The following is a 23,236-nucleotide window of genomic DNA, read 5'->3' as shown; positions in this document are numbered from 1 at the left end:
CATTCGAAACTTCAGTGCACTGTGAACTGTTTGCAGACCACAGCTCAGGCAATGTGCCAATAATAGAATAGACCCAGACAGGCGTGTGCTTTACAGATAACCCTGTGCATCATCAGTCGAACTGCGTCGAAGCAGGTCATGAAGCCAGCGTATTGTCCCCAGTCCTAGAGAGGATGACAGCAGTGAGCAAAAAATGTTGATTTTCCCTCGACATTTTCACTCGGATTTGCACTATTCCTACTGCCTGATTCATCCATCATAAATGTGCACATGACTGCCTTATGTTTTTCTGAAGCTGATATGTGTGGAGTTGGTGATTACTGTGTGTCAGTATTTTGCCACTAACCAGTGAGTGACAATGTCTTATTCATCGTTGATACGGTAGTGGTTGTTGCTGCTTGCAAACATATTTTCTGCTCAGATCAAAATATCTGCCTAAATTAAAGTGCCTGAAGTTTAAAAAATGAAAGGCCTACTCTTACTGCCCATTTCTTTTATCATGAATTTGCATGTGATTCCTTACGTTTTTCTCAAGCCCATATGTATGAATGTGGTGCTTACGAGCACTTTACTTTTTGGAACTCGTAAGCGACGCTGTTTGTTTCTCATTTAACAGACAACAGTTTTTAGTTTTGCTTAGACACATTTCAGTTTCAGTTCATACCAAAAGTTTTGTCTTGGTTATGACATGATTCAGGTCTTAAACCTGCAAGGTCTATATCAGCACAGTGATTTCATCATGGGGTTGTCACCACCAGCACCTGTTAGCAGCTACATTGAGATAGTGATATTTTGTAGAATGAGGACAGACGCTTGAGCCCACAAGTGGAAAACCTTTCACACATAAAACAATGAAAATTTATATCAGCAAGTACTTCTCATGGCGCAAGAACAGAGCATGAATATTAATATTCATAATAATAACAATTATCAGCAGCTTCCTACCTTAGTCCACTGCTACGTAAGGTGACCTTCAGTCAACCCACTCCTGTATATACGAAGACCATTCTATGCCTGCAAACTATTACTACTCTACTGATCCATCACACTCATTGACTGTGGTATTCCCCTCCTGTTGTCATGTTCTGTGATGCAAATGCTGTCGATTAAATACGCTGCATTTCTAACCCCATCTAAGAACAGCTAAAACCTCCAAAGAAAATGGGCACTCTGAAAGCATTCTGACCAATATGCAGATAGTACAAAGCTTTAACCGCGTGTTCCATTGGGATGGTTAGTACATCTTGTCAACAGTAGAATTTTGAACAATGTGAATGCAGGACGAAGAAAAGAAACGCAGGATAAATTGCTGTCTCGCAATTCTTTTCTTTGTCAAGTGTTCACATCGCTCAATGTTTTGCTACACTGCTGTTTGGCAAAACGTTAAGTTCATTACTCAAATGTGAGGTCAGGTACATAACAATTAGCGGTGAGTGTGAATTGCAATTTGGATTTGGCTTATAAACACTGAATTAAACAGACGAAAGTATGGTACTCATTCAGTGCCTTGCATCACGTGGACACATGCCAATGTTCACACTTTCTGCTGGTTCACGTGCTTGAGTGCACAAAAGTGATTACCATGATCAGGCCAATTGTCGCCACATTTTTTTTTTGGCTACAACAATGCAAATTGTCTTGAAGGAAAGGGGAGAGGTGAGGGGGAGTGTCAATAGGAGCAGAAGAACAGGTGACTAGGTGCTGGTTCATTATGAGCAATTCAAAACCACGAAAACAACGACAAATTTGGAGAGACTGAACACTGTATATCACCTCAATTTTAGCACTCAAACATGCGTTATTCTGCGTATACACAGAGCACAGTAAGATATAAAGCGAAAATGTGTTGCAGCAATAAAAACGTGAATGAAAGTAAAATGGTTTATTATGGTTTGCTTTTTGTACATAAAGAAAAGCTTTTTATAAATAAAATTTAGTTGAATTTCAGCACTCACTGCACTTACATGTAGTTAGTACTAGTATTTTGTTCCTGTGGTTTTGCAATGCCCATAATCGCACGAAGGCTCATCTTGTGCCATCTTTTCCCGCAACGCATTTTCATGCACGGACATTCAGAGCGCCCCTGCAACCCTAATTGGACCGCTTTACATCGATGCAGTGGCACACGCGCTTTCACGTACAAACACGAGCAGACAAAGAACAAGTCATGCGAGTGGCATTCAACATGACAGTGCGAGACGGCAGGCAACAGGCGCAGTGGAGCACTCACTTTTGCGGTTGGACGGGACCGTCCGCGAGGGCTCCTGGGTTTCTATGGAAGCGGCCTTCTTCTTGAGCAGCGGCACCACGTTACCCATGGGCCTCGCCACAATCAGCGTCAGCACCCCTTCGGCCTGCTTCAAGAGCTGCGCCACCTGCATGTCATGACGGGTGAATGCATGAATGCGTGAACCCCTTCACTACCTGCGTCCACGTTTGCGCATGTGACATTATAAAAGGCCCCCTAAACCACCTCCGATAACTTTTTTTAACATTTCAGCTAAACGCGCGCATCGAGTTCAGAATGGCATCACAATCAACAACGCCAAACGTGGCAGCGTTATGAACTGCGGGTGCACCGCAAATTCTGAGAAACAATGCCCTGCTGCTCTCGGGGCACTTTGGTAATCCCCAGTGTTGGTCGTGACGTCAACGTTCTCGTCTGGTCATGTCATCCACAAAAAGAACCTGTCTGTCTGCTCGCAGGTATGCACACTAACCGCTTGGTCGCCTCGCACGGTGAGGAGGAGCACTCGGCCAGGAGGAGAGACGAGCCGACGAACGGAGCTTAGCGAAGGAAACGGCGAAGTGAGCAGAGGCCGCTTTTGGATCATCAAGAGCGTGTAACTCCACTATTACACCACCGCTTCGAGAAATTCTCGTGCCTCCATGTTTTTTGAAGACTTGTGCACAACCGCAACAGCACAACTACATTTCGACCTCTGGGTGGTTTAGGGGCCCTTTAAGCAAACTGCTCACTGTCATTGTAAACTTGTGCCTTTGTCTCCCAGAGTGTTTTTTACCCATACTCCAAGAGTGAGCAGCAGAAGTCAACTCAAGCGGCTTGCGTGCGCACAAAAAGAAACGACGGTGAGCAGCCCACTTAGCGCGAGGTTGTTAAGGCCTAACTACATCACGTTTCGCAATTAATATTTTTTATTCATACGAGGTACAGTCAAATCCTGCTACAACGAAATTGACGGGACGCGCGAAAAAATTCATTGTCGCGGAATTTGGTTGCAGCAGAATTTCATCTATAGACCACAGAAGTTAGGAAGATCTTATGATCATGACTCGTCCTTTGGTCCCGGCAAGCGCATGCATTGTCTTTTGCATGCAATTCTCGCTAACTCGGACGTATTTGGCCGCACACCGTGTGAATGTATTTTCTCGCGTATAACACGCACAACATATACAGGAAATTTAGCACTAAACTCGGGGTGCGAGTTATACGCGAATTTCGGAGCGCAAGTCGGCTTCACGGCAGTGCAAGGAAGGCGGCTTTGTGTCAATACGCGAGTTATACACGTGGGTTATACACAAGCAAATACGATATGCAGGCTACCCTCGAAGCGTGCCTAGCACGTAGCGCCCCGAAGGAGCGTGCCAAAGTTCGCTAGAGGCTAATCTTCTCTCTTTACACACATGCGCACACACGTCGTGGTTATCTCCAATGTGTAAAAGTCTGTACTTTCCATGTGCTTGGGCATTAGTTTCTCTGCAAAGCTCGGCCAATGCTAATGCTGTCTTGATAACACCTGATTCCACAAGAAAAAGAAATATTTTATTCGACTTAATGCCATGCTTCATATGTTAGATTTCCTACATTACGTATCTAGAATAACATACAAAACAAGAAGCTTCGAAAACATAACATAGTAGAAGTTGCAAAAGCTTATTTATTTTCAGTACATGACCTTAGACAATTTTCTTTATATTTTTTTACCATCAAATATAAAACGATTTGTTCTACAGTCTCAAGTTGAGTCCAGTATACTGAAACATAAATGTTGAGTACGCACAAAACAAAATCAGTGTGCTAACTTTTGTCATTTCGAAAATAATTGCACCGATATGATAAAAAATGATGTTTTGAGAAAACAGAGTTAAAAGTAAATAACTTAAATTTCATGTTTTTCATTCTGTTAACATTTTCTGATGTATATATTTCGTCTTGGCTAACGACCTAAAGATTGTTGCGAGATGGCTTTTTCTTTCGCCTAAAAAGAGAGAAACTTGATGATTTCTGTCGATTTACAATGAAAGAAAGCTACGATAAGAGCGCCCATAAAAGGGGACATGCTGATGGACGCACTGCTTTTAAATTGCGTTTTTAGGTTGATAAACCTTCTGCAAGATGAAGTGTGATACATGAAAAGATGCGGAAAATATTTAACTTTCACATTTCACAAAAAAGAAATAAAAATCGATTTTTTTTTTCAAAATTTTATCGTCAAGCATCACAGTAAATAAGGTACAGTTCTTACCATTTGATGAAGCATCAACGCATATATACGTCATTACAAGATAAGATATCCTTATAGGTTCCGGCCAAAAACGATTTGTTTGGCGAAATTAGCCAGTGCTTTTGTAGCTTAAACATCTTACGTTCTTGCAAACTACTAACTGCTTTGGCTGGAAACGGGTGTCACAAGTGATCCACATAGCGTTGCTTGAAGTGCTTGCTTATCTTACCGCCACTGACGTGAGCTCTTATCTTTTTCTTTGTTTTGAAACGTAAGTCGTTGCACTGACTGCACACATGAATGCACTTAAGTCTGTCTTCAGACAAGTGCTGTTATCACCTTACGTCTGAGTACATCTTCAATAGGACGCTTCTGGTTCTTTTGTGAATGCTAACTCAGCTATGTGCCAATTATTACAAATATCTAATTAAAATATCCAATGCGCAAATTATTGCACGTTACCAATCAAACTGCTTTAAATCTTACTTTTCGATGGCAATAAGAGACTTGAATAAACTTGACTCATCAAATGCTAACACTGATTCAGTAGTCCAGCTTACCAAGATAATTGAGGAAGCTTTACTAACACAGCGCAGTTAAGTCACATTATTAGTTTATTTACTTGCAGCCATAACTAATTCATCCATCTTTTTGTTTTGTTTAACTGTTAAGATTATACTGGAAAAACTTGGACATTGTATGACCTTTATTTAACTTGTCTTTACAATTCTTTACTTGTTATGCATTGTTGTGCAACCTGCGGTAAAGTTTTGCCGATTCCATTTATCTTTGTTTAAGTCAACCTTTTGTGTTATTTCGCTAACATTTGTAACTGAATTCTTTTTCTTGTTGTACCTGCTGTAACCCCCTTTTCCTTCTTTGACCTCATACGAGATTTGCAGTATTTTAAAATCAAAATTAATAAAATATAACAAGCAGTATATAACAGCCTAAATTTGTTTTGCCAGTGCTTTCACGCAGTCAAAAGAACACAGTGTATCACTTTTGCTTTTTTTTTGGATTACATTTCAACCATGCACAATCTGGATAGACATTTTCTGTGCATTCTCATATGTAAATATTGCGCCCCCCCCCCCTCTTAGATGACTTAAGGGGGCGGTCGCTCCCCCCCATGCACCCCACCCCCTTGTGCGCGCCTATGTCCAGAAGTGACCTTAATGCCACCAAAACTGGATCACTGAAGGAAAGGAACTGCCAGCAGAATAAATTTCACTTTCTGTGGGGGTGCACTGTGCTTTCCCTCTTTTTCTTCTGGTCATCAACATAGCAGCATGCCATAGTTTTAAAAAATCTTGTAACATTACGTGCAGATGCATTTTTATTTAGAACTCTAGAAAACTGCATGCACGTTACATTCGATTAAGTATGGTATAAGCAGATGCTGCGCTTCGCAGTTTTACGCTGCACTCTTTCTACAGAAGTCTGTCTGCAGTGATCGAGTTACCTTGTCTAAAATAGTGTCAGGGTGTGGTCACAGCCGTTAACATTTTGATATGTCGAAGTTTGCGAGGAGAGTTGGGTTCACACGCATCATTTAGAAGTGCCTGTCATTTGATTTTAAGCAAATGAAACAGTTTACATTTATTTTACGGAAGTTCGAATACTTCGAATAATAAAATTCCAGTGCGAATCGAATCGAATGGCAAACACTATTCAAAAGGTATTCGAAAGTTCGAATTTTCGCAACCCCTATTGAATAACTTTCTCTTACCTAAACACAGAATCACAAAGGCAAGTCTAGTGCAAACTTTTCAATTCCTTCCTTGAAGATGTAAATAAAGGATTCTTTCACACAAAACCAACATGCCAAGTTTTTCTGTACTAATGCAGATAAAAGAAGGGATCCTTCAAAATATTAAAAAGATGTAGTGTTCATAGTGGTTAAACTCATAAGCATTTCATATTATTCATGGTCACTGGTCTTCCATTTTTGTATTGTATGTTCTATTTCCCGGTTACTTAAAGGCCAACTCCAGCGATTTTTTGGCCATGTCAAAGTAATGGTGCTTTTATGTTCCTGAGAAGCTCCTGTTACGGGCCCGATAGCAGAAATACTCGGCAAATTGGAGAATAATTTTAAATAAGCAAAAAAGCGCAACACCGAAACCGAAACCCAACCGAGTGTACTGTCTACGTAGGACGTAGACGTTGTTACGAACGAACCGGAAGTCGTGCAAGGCATGCCGGTCACGCCGGCGCGGAGTATGAAAACTGTGACAGCCGGGACGACCAGCGAAGCGCCGGCCAAACCAACGCTATCTGTCGCCTTGTGCACAGCAGACGCTCGCTGTAGCGGCCTAAGCGCCGAAGTTAGCGGTGCCCTCGGCTGCGTCACTTCCGCCGCCTTCCCAATACTGACGTCACAGACGCAATGTTGCCAATAATTGTGGGAAGCCAGGAGGGCGTTTGCGGACAATCTTTAAAATTCATTTGCAAACAATCTGCGCATGTCTCAAGCCTGTAATTTGGCATAAATGACGGAAACGTGCAAAGGAACGTGCCCAGCGAATTTCTCCATCGAACTCGAAAAATCGCCAGAGTTGGCCTTTAAGCACTTCGTATCACTTATTTTTCCGTTAATTAGAACATTATGAGGGGCCAGTTGGTGCATTCTAGTAAAGGATTATGAAATGAACAAAATCAGGAAAAGGACAACACGAAGAAAGGCGCACAAAAAACAGAGTGCAAACTACTAATGTATTTATTTCACATAGGGTGTTACAATGTACATATATTGTTAAAATATATATAGTATCTATTTTAATGCCCTCTGTGACATAAATCAGTTGGTAGTTTGTGCTTTGTTTTTTGTGCGCCTTGCTTCGTGTTGTCCTTTTCCAAATTTCACTCAGTTCACAACTGCTTATTTTTCTGTGATGTTCGGCTTGACAAGAGGTCTCGTGCTGAGTCTCTTTGACACGGAGACCACCTTCTGCAGCCATTTAATAATATACGCAATGTACGACGTGCATTTCAATGATAAATCTCAGTCTCAAAAATTTCCAACAACGCTGCACTTACCGTGTCGTAATCGGCACCAGTGACGTCGGTGCCGTTGACTTCGAGGATCATGTCACCCACTCCGAGGCCAGCCTGGTGGGCGGGGCTCCCTTCCTGAATGTCTGAGACGAAGATGCCCTGGCCGGCTTCCGCGTGGCGACCTTCCAGGATCATGATGCCCAGGCCGTGTGTCCCCTGTGCGTCAATCCCAACGAAAAAGGGAAATTAACCTATATATGCCCAGCGTCCTACATATAGGATGCTTCTTTGATGCACTCTAACTTCGCTATTTCTTTAGCCGATGACTAGCGCCATCTACAGCACATCAAGCAGGCCTCATTCTCAAAGTGTGCAAGCCTACGCATTGCTTGCTTTTCATGCTGCCACATGCCGACCGCTTTCTCCGGGCTAACTCGTGCTTTGTGTGAAAGACGTCGTGGAGCGGAAGAACTGCATGTGAAATGCCGACCGTTTTCTCCGGGCAAACGCGTGCTTTGTATGAAAGACGTCATGCAGAGGAAGAAGTGCAATGTCTGTGTGCACGTGAAATGTTTCAAGGCTTACTACACCCGAACATAGCATCCCTAATGCCCAGTGTCCTATATGTATAGGACGGCTTGAAAAACGGTGTTGCGTTTACCTAGCAGTAAATAAAGAACTTGTGCTTTCTCTTGAAGGTAGCAGTACACTTTTTGTGAAAAAAAAAAAAAAATTGTTTTGTCACTTTTTCTGAGTTTGGGCATATATGGGCTAATCAGTGAACGCTAAAAAAATATCTGGTACACAGCTCAATCATTTCATTGAGACTGAATGAAGACTGTGTCGCTACTACAACAGTGAACAAGAGAGCGGGGATTTATCGAGGGCTCGCTCCTTTCGTTAGGCACAACCTAATTAAACAGACAATGGAGCTAAGGAAGGTATAGGAGACATTATTTGTAGGTTTTAACTGTAATGTAACAATTATGACATAAATGTAAAGGAATTAAATTGGATGAAAACTCAACTTGCCGCTTGTAGGGACCGAACCTACAACCTCTGGATAACACGTCCGATGCTCTATCTAATGAGCTACAGCGGCAGTCGCTTTTCCATCCACTTAATTGGGTACTTAAGTTTTTGTGTATTTCTGGGAGTGTTAGTCAACGCCGCTTGCAGCCATGATGGCGAGTATGGAACACTCTTTTTTGCCAGCTGGCGTCACATAGCACGTGATCTTATTACGAGCTGGCAGCTGGCCAGTAAACCCTTGCATACTACCTAAGGCATCAAGTCTGCCGGAACGAGACCCTCACTGAATGAACGAAAAAGGGAGGTTCTAGGTTCGGTCCCTACAGTGGAGAGTTGATTTTTAATCCACTTTAATTCCTTTCCATTAATGTCAGAATCACTATGCTACAGTTAAAATATACAAGTAATGCCCATTATACCTTTCTAAGCTTCATTGCTTGTTGGTTTCATTAAGTTGTGCTGCAAAAGTGGATACCCAACATAAGTAAACACTAGCAGCCATTTATCATCATTGAACCAACACTAGCTATTATTATGAACATTAACCAACATTTGCCAGAAGTTAGCCCATTCTAGCTAACATTACCAATCATTTAGCCATAATATAGTCGACATTAGCCCTTGCTCGCCAGTGCACATTGTACTGGAGTAAATACAGTGCATGAATTAGCTCAGGAATATTTGTTGTACGCCATTACAGGAAGTGGGTGCAAGAAGCCCACTGTCTTAAAAAAATAATGATAAATACAATTACGCAGATATTACATGCTCTAGAAATTGATGTTATGCAAAAAGTTTTGGAGGAAGCTGGCTACTGAACATCATGTGGTGCTCTGCAAGGCATTACCAGATCAATAAACACATTTAGTAAATACACAGGATGTATTTTTTGTTAACAGAGCTTTTAATGATATCCTACGGCATATAACACAAATGTACTCACTAAGCTTAATTGCTTCAATAGGCAGACATTTTTTACACTGTAAATTGAAATGAATAATTCCATAATGGATACAATTTCACTAATCATCTTTTTAAATGATACTCTAGTGTATTTATTGAAATGTGTGAAATAAAGTCAGTGGTCTACTTGGAACCAATACTCAAGCAAGTTTTGAGAGAACGTTTGCCCTATTTGCAGTCAACATGCAATGTTGCTCAACTTGTTTAACAAAACATATTTTTATGCATTCCAACTCAAAAGTAACTGCAACACGAATGCATTTTATGGCAAACTTTGGGAATGCTTATTTCAAAACTGGCGTCATCCTCAGAATTCGTTGCAAGTGGATAAAACAAAGTTACCAACTACATTTAGCACACCGCAATATGTTCCATGAAATAATTATAAAAATTAATTAGCAAAACTCCATTAATTGCTCAAAGACTCTGATTTCTCGTGAAAGTAATGTGCACTTCTGAGAGTAATCCGGCTCGAGAAGTAGACTGTGCTAGTTACCTCTGGCAATTTTTAAAAATTTAACAAAAAAGGAACACCGCATATATGATACTACATGATTTTTAGGAGATAAGAATGCCTTTAACTGATGCTGGCTAATCCATGCAAATAATGACATAAATGCAAATAATGATTGCTACAGCCAAGGAAAGGAAATAAGTCACACAGAACTACACTCAGAAGTAAACTAATGAATAATTAAGCCTAAGCTTTTATCTTTAAAGTCGTATGTATAAAAAAAAGCTAGAAAGAAAAAGCACAGAAGACAGAAACACATACTTCACCGAAATAACAACACTAATGTGAAGTCATGTCCCAAAAGCATACACAAGTTGATGCACATAAAACATAAGATAAGTTTTCACAAGTTTACAAAAGATGACAAAGTCAGACCAAAATTTAAACACATGCACTGAACTTGTAACTGTGGATGATAAATACCGTACTCAACACTTCTGGATAATATTTCCTGCTTCGAAAAATCTCTGCAGTGCAATTAACACTCATCTTTGCATTGAGTATGTTGACCACAAATCTAGGATCTTTAGGCTGAAGGGCCAGTGGTCCAATGCCATTGAATCCCGCATTAAACGCTGACATTCTAGTAGAAGATGAATATTTTCAACCACAAGGCCCCCTACCACTGAGTAATTGCTGTCATGTACCATCATGAGCGAAAGCTTTCAAATGTTAATTAATTTTCTTTTGACATAGGTGACACATACACAGAAAAGGTTTAATGTGTACATTCTACTATTTGAGTTCATGCTGCACATGTAGGTTGCAAAATAGGAAATTCTTTTTAGCATCCATGGCCTCTGAACTACTTGCTCATAACTACATGATGAGCATGACACTGCATTTTAAAGTCCTTGTTCCAACAGTTTGCTAAGTTGTTTATGGTCAATATCCTCACAGATAAAAATGTGCACATAGAAAACAGACGGCTTGGACCTTGTGAATTTTCCTTACATAGGAAATGTTCAAACAGGGGAAAAATTTAATTCACCTACAAACAAATAAAGTCAGATGCCTCGATAATGAAGTGCTCAGGAAATCTGAAATCCTTTGTTATACAGGTCGCATCGTTCCTGTGGCAATACCGAACTGGATTACTGAAAGCTTCAAAAAGTGCGAGCGTTCATGTGCATGGTTGGAAGCATGGGCTTCTGGAACACTCACCTTCTTCACGGTAACAGTCCTGACCCCTCGGTAGTTTGCATATTTTATTTCGTGCCCCTGCAACGAAAATGGCGCGAAAGAAAATGCTCACTGTGTTTACTTGGACTGGCACATAGGCGCCAGTGAGAATGCAAGTACATACTGCTAATATGTTTCAAACATGAAAACTTTATAACTGGGACAAAAGAGAGAACAACGATTTCCCTAGTTTTACTAAATTACCTAATTACAACCTCAAAGCCACCACTCTTGTTGTAAGAAGACGCTTGGTAAGTGAGAAAATGAGCAGGAAAAATTTACAGGAAGTGCCACCACACTGAAGTTAATGCAGTGACTTAAGTTTGGAAAGCAACTGCTAAGGTGCACTTAACTCTTTTAATGGTGAAAATTAATTACATTCTGTTACAAGGAAGCCAGAGACAAGATGGCAAGTTCAACGAAATCTTATTCAGCCAGTGAGGCCAAAATACGAAAATGTGACTGAAATCTGCAGTCACGCAGATGTATTGTTAAGATTGGTGCGAAATTTAAAAGATAGAACTGTAGATTTAAGTTTTCTCACCTAATAATGAACCTATTACCAGAAAATGAGTGAGAATAGGGTTTTCAGAGAATTATTTATCAGTCTACACTGACTTAATATTTTGCTTTAGTATCCTCTTTTACATCTGTAAACACAGTGAGTGCAGTCCCATGCTGCATGCATTGTGCATGCGAAGCATGGAGCTGACAGGTAAGTTTATGATGGGTTGAATCTTGCTCAATCATCACTTCCGGTGAGCTCTAAAATGATGGCACTTTACACAGTTTCAACCACGACCTACTGTACTCCTGACCTGTCCAGATATCGGGGGTCCTATGGGAGCGCGCGTCCCCGCTCTCGTTCAACCGCTCGCCGTAGGTGGCGCTACCTATAACCTGTTCGTCTGGTACTCTGCGACCGTTTGGATGGCGCTGGAGTAAGAACGCCTGTATTATGTGACGAACTGCCGGCATTATGTGACTGTTTCTGCAAATTTAGACCAAGGGTCAAGTAAGCTATTCTGTGCGGTTAAGTATTTACTGCGCACTGGTTGACTAACATGAGAAGCCGTAGACTTGCATAGTCTAAGACGGCTGTGTCCTTTTAAATGCAAAAAAAAAGTTCTAATTCACTTTCCGTATTTTTATTTCCGAAGTATTTTGCATTTATGAATAATAATTACACGATATGAGCGCTCTCCGCTGGCGAAACATCATCACGAGCGTTAAAGCTGACGTCAGCGAACAGGTGTTGACTAGCGCCACAACGCTCGTAGGTTACATCCCTAGCGGCAGGAGGTATGGACTAGAACGTGGGCGCTGGAGAGGGGACATCTGGGCAGGTCAGGAGTATAGTAGGTCGTGGTTTCAACATGAATAGTATGCATAAATTTTTCTTATTTGCTCTCACTGTAACTGCTCACACTTTGACATTTTGCACAAAAGGCTATGCAGCCTTTCATGGCATCACTGGTCATGAGGCCTTGTAACAAGTTCCTCACCTGCTCGTCTAGTTGCATCGGGTACTGAGTGAGGGGCTTTACGGCCATGTCCTCCACTGCGTCTTCTCTCCTGTCAATGACATAAGAAACAAGAAGTCGTAACCCACGGTCACACGAAGCTCGCAGTCATTCTTTTTTTCCTACGTTGAAACATCGAAGTGACGCAAAAAGGCAGCCGACATAACCCGTGTTTACGTGCATGCACCCAAGACTGACGGTCCAGTCTAGTTTTCGGTTCAGACAGCCTAAATCAACAGCATCCACATAAACCACGTTTATGTAAATGCTGCTGCAATGCACACAAGCCACGTGATCATGACTGCATTGTCACCACTGTTCACTGCACATGTCTTCGATGAAATGCACATTCAACAGTCAACACGGTCAGCAACCGAACATTTCTAGCATAATACAGACAACCTGCTGATGCACAGTTATCTTACATTCTTTTTTCTTTTGTTTTCTTGTCTGTGCATACCGCCGTCATTTTTACTAGCATGTGCACCTACTCCTGCTACAGCCATAATGAACTGCAGTATGTATAAATAAAAAATGAACAAAAATACTGGATTATGTGCCAAAAGGTATGGCTTACCTGTGAAGGACGAACTTGTACGTGGGGCCCGGAAGACTCTTGATGATGGCCGAGGCATTGAGGTGACACCGGCCGTACATTACGACCCCGTTCACCTTTGGCAAGAAAGCAAAAGAAAAAGACGAAGGTCACACTGTGCCAAGGTGCAGACCTCACCCCCCACCTTGCTTTGGCATTTCACAGAAAGTAGCATTAAAACATGACACGTGACACGTGAGACAGAAACAGAGAACATGCGTAGCGGCTCAGGCGGGCAGTGCACGTGTTATTTGCTTCTATCCTTTGTCCAATGTTTCAGTGCCGTATTTCTTAATGCACAAGAGCTATGACTCTACACTCGAGAGTTAATATGTGATGAGTGTAGCGAGTTAAAACCTGATTCTACTTGATAACCATGTTTGCCCTCAATACACCAAGTCAACGTGGCTAAATTATAGAGCTGCATTCTTCTTCAGATTTTATAAAAGAAAGGGCCAAATGTAAAAAAAAGACATTCACAGCATAGGTAGTAAACTGGCCCAACACTCAAGAAAAAGCCTGATATCACGAAATGTGAAAGTACTAGACACAAAACTGTTTGCCATCAAAGTGCGGAAGAAGTGAAGGCTAGTCATATATACTAAATCGTTTACTAGAAACAGCCAGCAAAGTTCATGTTCATCATTGAACACAAGTGCTCCCAATGACGTAAAGCCGATAAGAAGGAAGCGCAGACATGAAGTGACCTCCGTTAATGTTTAACCAAATGTTATGTTGGGCTGGCATCAAGATCTGGCAATACTTTCTCTTCTTTTTCTTTATATTTGCTGCAGCACCATGTTAACCCTGTATTTCAGTTACAACTGTTCGAGAGGAATCGCTAGAAGAAAATATGCTAATATACACATGCATATAAGCACCTATGAACTCTCTGTGCCACATGGCAATCCTTTGGACTTTCCGGATCACACTCTGGTTGCCAGCACAGATGTAATACAGACGCAAACGAAAGCACTGAGTGTAGAACAAAATGAGTTAAGGGAGGGATTGCCACTACTTTAATTCACTCCTACAAGCAGTTATGAGCAGTTCTAATGCTCAGAGCAACACTGTATGGCTGTGAGAAGTCATTGGGCATGAAATGTCACTGGAGTCAACATTCAGACAACTGGAGGCTTGTCGTCAGAGATTTCCTTGTCTAAACGTTGGTTCCAGTGGCAATCCTTGTTCGACGACTCCTCGTTACATCAAGCCGCACCTTCTACTAAACTTTTGTCTTGTTTAGATTATACTGTTATCTGGTTGTGGAGTTCAACTTCGAGTTTGTGTTTGAAGTTTAGTTTGAGCGAAACACACCTCGAGGAGCTCATCGGCCACCCGTATGCGGCCATCGCGGGCAGCCTGGCCATTTGGGTGGAGGCCGCAGACAAAGACACTCATGCGGCTGCGGTTTTTGTTGCCGGCTAGCGAGAGTCCGAGGCCACTGGGTCCCTTCTGCAGCTCCACGAGGAGCAGCTCCCCGCCAGCCAGCTTGAGCTCCTGATACTTGCGCTCGATCTTCTCTGCACGGAGGGAAAGAGAGAAAGGTTGAGGGAAAGGATCCACTTGTAACAAGAGGCAAGCACAAAAACTCCAGAGGCAACCATAATCCTCGACTTAGGTGTCTGGTCGTGTCACTCGCCCGTCGGCGTTCATGTGCCCTGGTGTATTCCTTGGGTTAACTTTATTTAGAACTAACAGACAAGAAAGCCAAGGAAAGTATAGGGGATGTTATATGTAGTAATTATGATGTAAATGTGAAGAAAGTAAAGTGGATGAAAAGACAACTTGCTGCCGGCAGGGACCAAACCTGCGACCTTCGAATAGCGCATCCGATGCTCTTTGTGTTTCGCGCGCTGCCGATGCAGATCTCGGAGGCCACAGAGAAAGCAGAGTGTGGTTGAGATCTGCTCCCCCAGGTGGCGCAACAATCCCAGCCACTAGAAATCTTTCAGTTAACGCAGTCAACTGATTTGCATTATTTATCCTGACAGTTAACTGGCCCTTAGGTCAAAGTTGTGCTCCCATATGATATGTATTCAATATAACTCTTAATTTGAGCCAGAACTATTGATTTCTACAAGTTTTATATTTTAAAACACATTTTCTGACTGTTCGGAAAACAGGAAGTGAGGGCTCGACCGGATATACTTGGAAAAGAAACTAGAATGCCACTTGATGCTCGTGCCACTGAAAAAAAGAACCCTAACGTGAACCACCATGCGTGAAACACATCACTCAGTTCAGGCTAATAAACAATTAGGTATTTCAGAACGCTAGTGACTTTCATTTCACCATCATAGGCATACTATCAGAAGAGAAAAATGAAGGTCACAGTTTCATTATTCAATTTATTGCCGAAACTTCAGCACTTGAATTTCATTGCACCGCCATGGATTAAAATCTCACTTTCGATGGAGGTGAAAATGTTTGAGGCCCATGTACTTAGATTTAGGCGCATGCTACAGAACCCCAGGTGGTCCAAATTTCCGGAGCCCTCCACTACGGCATCCCTCGTAAGCATATCGTGGTTTTGGGACGTTAAACCCCAGATATTATTATTATTATTATGGATTAAAATCTATCTTTTTGGCATATTGGACACCTTGGCTCAACAAAATTCCCTGAAACTTGCTATGTACTGTCTCTGCCACCCTCAGAAAGCAATTTAATTAATTTTTACAGATAAAAAGTTATGTAGGCTCTAGCAGATGCTGTCAAAATCTATGATGTAACTGCGAGTTGGTGAAAAAACTTCAAGGCAGCATCGTGATTTGTATTCTATTTTTTCCCATTTTCTGACTTTTTAAGCATCTTCTTGCAGCCAGAGCGGTGCTTCCGGCATTCTGAAAGGGTAGTCTGCTTATACGAGAAAAAAAATAATTTTTTCCTTTAGCAATCCTTTAAAGCAGCACTGCAAACACTTTTGATAAGACATTAAATTGCAAAGAAGTCTAAAAAACAGATCATTTTTACACTTGAAGGACACAAAATGTTTTCAAACTGAATGTTCTGTCCCGCAGAGGTGATCTTCAAATGGTTTTCAATGAGCATGGCTGCCAATATCTTCAGCGACCCTGCTCATTGCACTGATATGTAACCTTTGTTATCAGTATGGTAAAACATGCAGGAATTGCTTTAGAATAGAATAACAAGCATCGTAAAAAAACGTTGCAAAAAATTCATAGCAGAAAAAAGTAAAACGACTGCATTTGCAATAAGATTTGAAGTCTTCCAAGAATTATGGATGCCATATCTCTACAATAGACGGGCTACGAAGACCCTTCTAGTAGCATTTACACTAAGGCAATTTAAATAGTATTGAATTGCAATTTGAGAAGTTGTAACGTTAATACATATTTCATCGAGCATTTTCATGCATGTGGATATCAAGCACTTTTTGGTGATGAGTATGCGACATCTCCCAATAAACAAAATGTGAGAAGGCTGGTACTAAAAGCATATTGCGTTATCCTGCTGACATCCTTGGGACATGGCATATACCAAACTCTAAAAACAGTGGTAACTTTTGAGGTGTCATTCTGTCACAGTAATAATCTTCATCTGTTTGGTATGTGAAATTTTATGGCTTAGAGGATGTGCAGGCGGTTCTTCCTAGTCACAAATGGTGTGTACACTATCAGACAGACACAGCAGCTAGACAGAAGCTAGACATAGCAGATAGACATAGGTAGACAAAGACATATAGGACACCAGTGAGTGCCGAATTTGCAAGACAAGAAATGCAATCAAGATAGACAATGATCATTGTCATGTGCCTGAAGGATGCCCAAAGCATGCAACTATTCCTAGAATGCACCAGAAATAAAAATAAAATAAAAATAAATTGACCATGAAAGAATGGTTAGAAGGTCCATGGCTCACCCCACTGGTCATTCGCCATAACTTTCATGCTTTTTCTCAAGCAAAACTCATTCTGCCCTCCCAGCTACAGAGGTATCAGGCTGGAAACTTTCTGTCAGCGAGTGCAACCAGTGCTGTGTGTGGCAGCTCCCATTGTTTTAGCGATAGATGCTGATAAGAAGTTCGGTGACCACTGACATTCATGGCTGTCTGTGATAATGGTATCAGTGTGTCTGTGTCACCTTTTAGCAGATATGCCAACGATGTACTGTCAAAGGCCATGCTGACTCAGTTTTGCAAATGAATTTTCGTCATTTGTGACGTGTAACCTGCGTAAGAAGCAAAAGTGAACTGCAGAGTGAATGAAAAGCCACCTCCTAGTGTGACGATGTGGCCATATACGTGCTACAGGAATACAAGCTCATTTAGTGTATTTTAATTTGTTTCAATGCAACATGAGTGACTGAAGGCAGTTAATTTCCACACGTGCTTATGAAAATATGTATCTTTCACGTACTGCTGGAGTCATATTTTTGCAAAAATGTCAACAGAGGTGAAGATTTCTTTTGGTAATATATATATGCCTGTTTGGAGCTCAAGAAAGACGTGAAGATGCATGACCCTAGAGTATCTCATCACACGCGATCTCCAAAAGTGCTACCATGTTCGATGTGCTGATGATGATCATGTTGGAGTAGTCAAGTAATTAAAGTATAATGAACTCATAACAATGCTTTTTTGGTAACCAAATTATGGCCCTTATTTTTGTACGACTGATAGCAAGTCATGTTCATAAATAAATTATGCAAGTGTACAATAAATGTATTGAAACCAACATGCCTAGAAGGTTTCGTGAATTGGCCAATTAAATTGTTCGTGTTCTACAGAGACAGAATGTACTCCCGTATTCTTAGTCGACCCTAGACTCAGGCTTAGTCCTCCACATCACAGAGTTGAGCAAAGTACTGCCTTTTGGCTGAACAAGACGTTACACTTTACTAGAGTTGTGGGAAGCGACAGTGACACACAGTGGCAATTTCTATCGAGGGGTGACGCTGCCATCGACCTTCTCAAGTCGAGGTAAAGTTTTGAGCGAAGAAAATTTCCACAATACGGGTGTGAGTGCTGCAGTGGATGCAAAATATGATTACAATTCATGACTAAAGGCGATGTAATGCACGCAAAAGATCACAGAAAAAAATGTGGATGCTGTTAGTAAGCTGCAATTAATGTGAACCAAAGTTTCAATTAGGTGGTTAACTAAATCCTGTACACTACTAGGGGAATGCATTGAATGCCTTTACTACCATCCTACACAATGTACATTTTCAATGGTTTATACATTGTGTAATGTGCCCGTGACCGCATACAGCACATATCCAGCCACATTTATGGATTATGCACCTCTTATGTCACAATGGCCCAAACCCACTTTAGGGAAACCAATTTTAGAGAGCATGGACATTCACAGTGACAGATAATGAACTGTTAAATAAATGAAAACAGACTAAACTTTAAAATTTTAAAACTAAATTATGCTATTCTGTTAGGAGATCAGCCTCCATTAAATATACCTCCAAGCTACTATATACAAGTTTAGATTTGATGCAGAAGTCAATTTCCTGTACATTGTGGAAATGAGCTGACCTCATTCTGAGTGACTTATTTATGACCCATTATTTGCATGAGTGAGCGAGATATCAGTTGAACTCCACATCACTAATGATGACTGACGGTGCACTGACACTTTCACCTGCTATGTAAGGCTTCGATTACCTTGCGTGCAAGTTGTCTCTGATATGATGACATCGCAAATTTGATTTGATTTGATTTGATTTGATTTTTGATCGCGGAGTGCTCAAAGGTAGGTGAAATGCTGCATTCACGACGATTTCTTCGACAACTTCAATAGACATTTATGTGTCTGTAGAAATGCAGACTAAGCATGTGTGCATTTCTGTTGTAATAAAAATACTTGTTGCGAGCCATCACTAGTCCTGCAATTTTCTTCTTTGTATCTGTTTCTGTGGGTGCTGCCAGATCAGCAAGATGAAGAAGTGGACAAGTTCCCAATGACAGCTGCCTCACGAAGGAAAAGTGAGAGTGCATGCATGGCTGAGGCTTAATTGCATCGCCTATTTGAAAGGGCAGCCTTGACACCCCAGCCTGACACGTGCAATAAACTTGTTGCTGAGACAGCTGTGCTTGACTAACGAGCAACGTGTTACTTCCGAGTTTGAAACGCATGCGCTGCAATTACGACAAAGTGAACAGTGTAGCTTGCAAAACAACAAAAAGAACACCCCCCCACTAGTGCGAGGGAACGCGTGACAGTGCCGAGTTGGCCTAAATACGCAGCATGTCTTTGCGCTGAATTTGTATTTATGTTCCGGAAAGGCAGATAGAAAAATGAACTGAGCATCATAATATAAACAAGAGAGACAACGAATATGGGCCTGAGAGTTGCTTTGACAATTTCATTAAGCAAGGTTGACGCACACAGCATTTAAAGGTAAGTATGAATGAAGAACAATAATTTGCCATATTCGCCTTAAAATATCTGATAATAAACACACTGTGTAGTGCTAGCTGAAATCTAGTTGCAGCGGTTACTGCAAAAAAAAAAAAAGTGCGTTTAGAGAAACCATAAATATCTTGCCAGGGGGGGATGCCTTGTGCAAAATATTGGTCGCATCGGCCTTTGAAAGCTTACATGGGTGAAGACAGTATATAAGAATATAAAGCATACATTATAGGTAATTGAAAGACCAATATTTTAACATAACTAGCCTATGTGTGTCTGCAGTATGGGATGTATTCAGCACTATTCATGCAAAGAAATTGTCAAGGATTCAAAAGCACTAAGATCGCATGAAGGAGCTACAACACCAAACTTAGTTTCAGAAATGCAATGATGTGTTGAGACAGGAAAGAAAAACCAACGTGCAAATTAATTCTACAAGCAATCCCTCCAGCGTGATGAGCTTAAACGAAGCTCTTCAAAACATCAGCCCAAGCAAAAAAAAAAAAGAAAAGAACACTCCGAATCTTCAAACTGAAATGCCACTCGACGATTCTTTCTTTTGGTTAGGTCATTTAAAACGTGGACAAGGACACATTTCTTAGCGCAGACACAAAAGTGATGAAAAAAAGAAACAAACTCACACCAACGTACGACAAACGCGCATTATCTGCAAAACATGCAAAGCTCGCCGAACGCGTTCAGCCGGTGTGTGCAGTCCACGGAACACAGCTGCAAGCACACCACGAAACAGATGCAGCGAGGCACAAAGTGAAATGGGGAAAATAAAATGAAATTCATTTTCCGACCTTTCTTTTCAGATACTCCACTAAGGGACTTGAAGGATCCATGGTTGTTAAGCCTAAACCAGATCGTGTAGATCGCCTTCATCGCACTCAGAGTGTGAGGAAAAAAAAAATAGTCTGCACTGTCTGTCACCCCCCCAACTGCCGGGATTTGCACGCGGCACGCGTCTTTTGTCAGCGGCAGGTGTTGTGGCCGCGAGAGGGTGTGGAGAGGGTGGAAGAGAGAAGAGAGAGGGCGAAAGAAACGGATGAAAAAAGAAGAAATGACGGATGGATTGAAAAGAAAGGTATAAATCCACCTGCAATGGCAGCACAGACAAAAAAGGCTCGCGCACAAAGCTCGAGTGAATAACCCGGCACTGAAGCCACGTGGAAAAAAAGTAGACGAACAATGAAACTGGAGAATGTCAAAATGCAATGTGAAGCCACTTGTGTGACAGGAAGAGCGCGAAGGAAAAAAATAAACAAGAGAGACAACCTGGGTGTACGAGGCCGTAAAGTAGATGGGGAAAGAACGAAGAAAAAAAAAAAACGATGGCACGCTTCTCGCACTGCCTGTGCGTTACATGGAAAAATGTTCCGATGCATTCCCTGCTCGCAAATGTACTTTACGTGTTAGCTCTGATATGAATGGTGACGTCCCTTTTCGCATCACAGCTGCAATCTGAGGTTAAAGCACACGCGCAGCCACAAATTCCAACAAGGTGTTGCCTGCAAGACTTACGAGATTTCATGTGTGAACGCGAGATCGCAGGTGCATCTCCTGGTTGCCTTGTTCCGGTGGGAGTGAAACACAAGAGCACATGTGTACCTGTATTTAGGTGCTTGTTAATTATCGCCAAGCAGCTGAGAATTAATCTGGAGTACCGCACTGCAACGTATCTCGCATCTTGAATGTTGGTTTGGGACACTACCCTTGACACGTATGAGTCTTGGCGAATAATATAACACTGCGATTAGGTAAAGCACTGTAAATAAGGCTCCTCCTATGTCATTTGCATTTGTGACGCCAGCTGAATATTTCTATTTGTGTTTAACTAACATGGATGTACAGAGTGAATGGCATTTAGGTGACAAGGAATGGATGTTTGAATTGTACAAGAGTTTTGCGTGCAATGCTTGTTTGTTCTACACCACCGCAGCTATGAGTAAATTTCGTATTTAGTGTACTTGTAGTTTGTGCATTCAGACTTTTGATCTGTGCTTGTATATAGTATGTTTACTATATCGTGTGTTTTCTTGCGCTTTCTTGCCAACACCACAGTCTACAGTGTGTTTGAAACTTATGTAATTCCTATTTTGGTTGGTGTAGTGTATCTTCACCACATCTTGTATTCTGCTGCCGGCAATGCCTCTGCGTCATGTATATAGGGGCTGAGAACGGAGATAAGCGGATAGTCACTTTTATTCTCACCCCCTACATCCAACTTTGTATTGGTGGAAAATGAAACCATTATTATTATTATTATTATTATTATTATTATTATTATTATTATTATTATTATTACCCACCTACCATGCAGCCTCCATCACTGCGGCTCTACAGTATAACGACAGAGTTCAACGCAATGTAAGTACACGTGCTGCTGGTAACGCATTGCTACGATACCAGATAATTAGGCAGAAACAGCAGCAAAAGTGGCATCATTTTGTGACAGTATGCTGAATCAAAGCATGCTAGAACCTGTATTGCCACGAGTGCTCAGTATCGAAGAAAGCCAGCCAAACAAAAGAAATACAGTGTCTGCGACAGTACTTTCCGACTTCTTGATTCTATGAAAACAACTGTACAACATTAGGACTTTACTTTATAGTAGCATGAGTATGGTATCGATATATGTTCCATTACGCATCCATCTAAGTCTTTCATGTCAGTATATGTTTTGGTGTCACGGTGACAGTGACACATACGTGTTAAGCAAAAGCACTAAAGAATCCTCACCTACTAAGTTTTGTGAAAAGAATGCGCAATCTTTCAACACTGGCAACTGCCTCTCACTTTATACCCTTGTGCAATGGACCAAATTGGTGATAGAAAATGACAACTATGTGTAGTAGAGATACGCCCACAAATAGGACGATGCATAAAAACAGAAAGGCAGGGTATTGATGAGTCAGCTTGCTAGAGAATGTGAATATTAAAGCATTTAGAATACCAAATCAAACAATTCAGGCAAAATGGCAAGGCCTATCCTATTCAGTTTATATTACTTACGATTAATAACTGATGCCGCATATCAAGCAGTATATTTGCCAATCATTTATTATTGAACTAGCAGCTTTTAAAAATGCTTCATGCAGTAATTTCCATATGACCATAGAGATTAATGGGTCTTGTACAGTCCTTGAACCAGTTTTCGCACTCGAAAGGTCTAGAATCGGAATATCCCCCAACTTCCTTTGGCAGGCATTCATTCACAAAGAAGCGTTCATTCACAACGAGAACGGCAGAAATACGTGCCTACGTGTAAAAATGCGCACTACAGTAGCACGTCTGTTGTCCCAGACAATGAACGAAGGACAGCCGTCAAAAGCCTGTCACATTTCGGGACGTGCCAATTGTTTTGGCAAACACAGGTGGGACTCGTCGCAGTCACGGCCGAGCGGATGCCAAGGTGGAAAGAAATAAACAGCACCACTCCGAGAACCCCGAATAGTCTCCCTGCTGTCACTATGTACAATGTAGCCAGCGTTGCAGCATCAAAAGTGCTAGGACATCGGCTGGCATAGTTTCACAATGTGGGGGCACTGCCAAAATAGAGAAGGGTCC

At 41.4% G+C, this 23,236-nt stretch overlaps 1 protein-coding gene across 2 annotated transcripts in view; it reads right to left on the bottom strand.

The window, feature by feature from the left end:
- The window catches only part of LOC119405994 (multiple PDZ domain protein), a 352,266-nt gene that overhangs the window by 29,329 nt on the left and 299,701 nt on the right, over positions 1-23,236 (bottom strand). For both annotated transcript variants that reach the window (XM_037672815.2, XM_049419279.1), the window contains 6 exons: positions 14,593-14,798; positions 13,258-13,352; positions 12,663-12,732; positions 11,140-11,196; positions 7,509-7,682; positions 2,231-2,375 (listed from right to left, as the gene is read on the bottom strand). In XM_037672815.2, coding sequence (XP_037528743.1) covers positions 2,231-2,375; positions 7,509-7,682; positions 11,140-11,196; positions 12,663-12,732; positions 13,258-13,352; positions 14,593-14,798 — 747 coding nt within the window. The remainder of the gene's footprint in view (positions 1-2,230; positions 2,376-7,508; positions 7,683-11,139; positions 11,197-12,662; positions 12,733-13,257; positions 13,353-14,592; positions 14,799-23,236) is intronic.

Source organism: Rhipicephalus sanguineus, chromosome 9, assembly GCF_013339695.2.
Source record: "Rhipicephalus sanguineus isolate Rsan-2018 chromosome 9, BIME_Rsan_1.4, whole genome shotgun sequence".
NCBI lineage: Eukaryota > Metazoa > Arthropoda > Arachnida > Ixodida > Ixodidae > Rhipicephalus > Rhipicephalus sanguineus.
The sequence above is the reverse complement of the archived record's forward strand: the minus strand, read 5'-3'. Positions and strand labels throughout refer to the sequence as shown.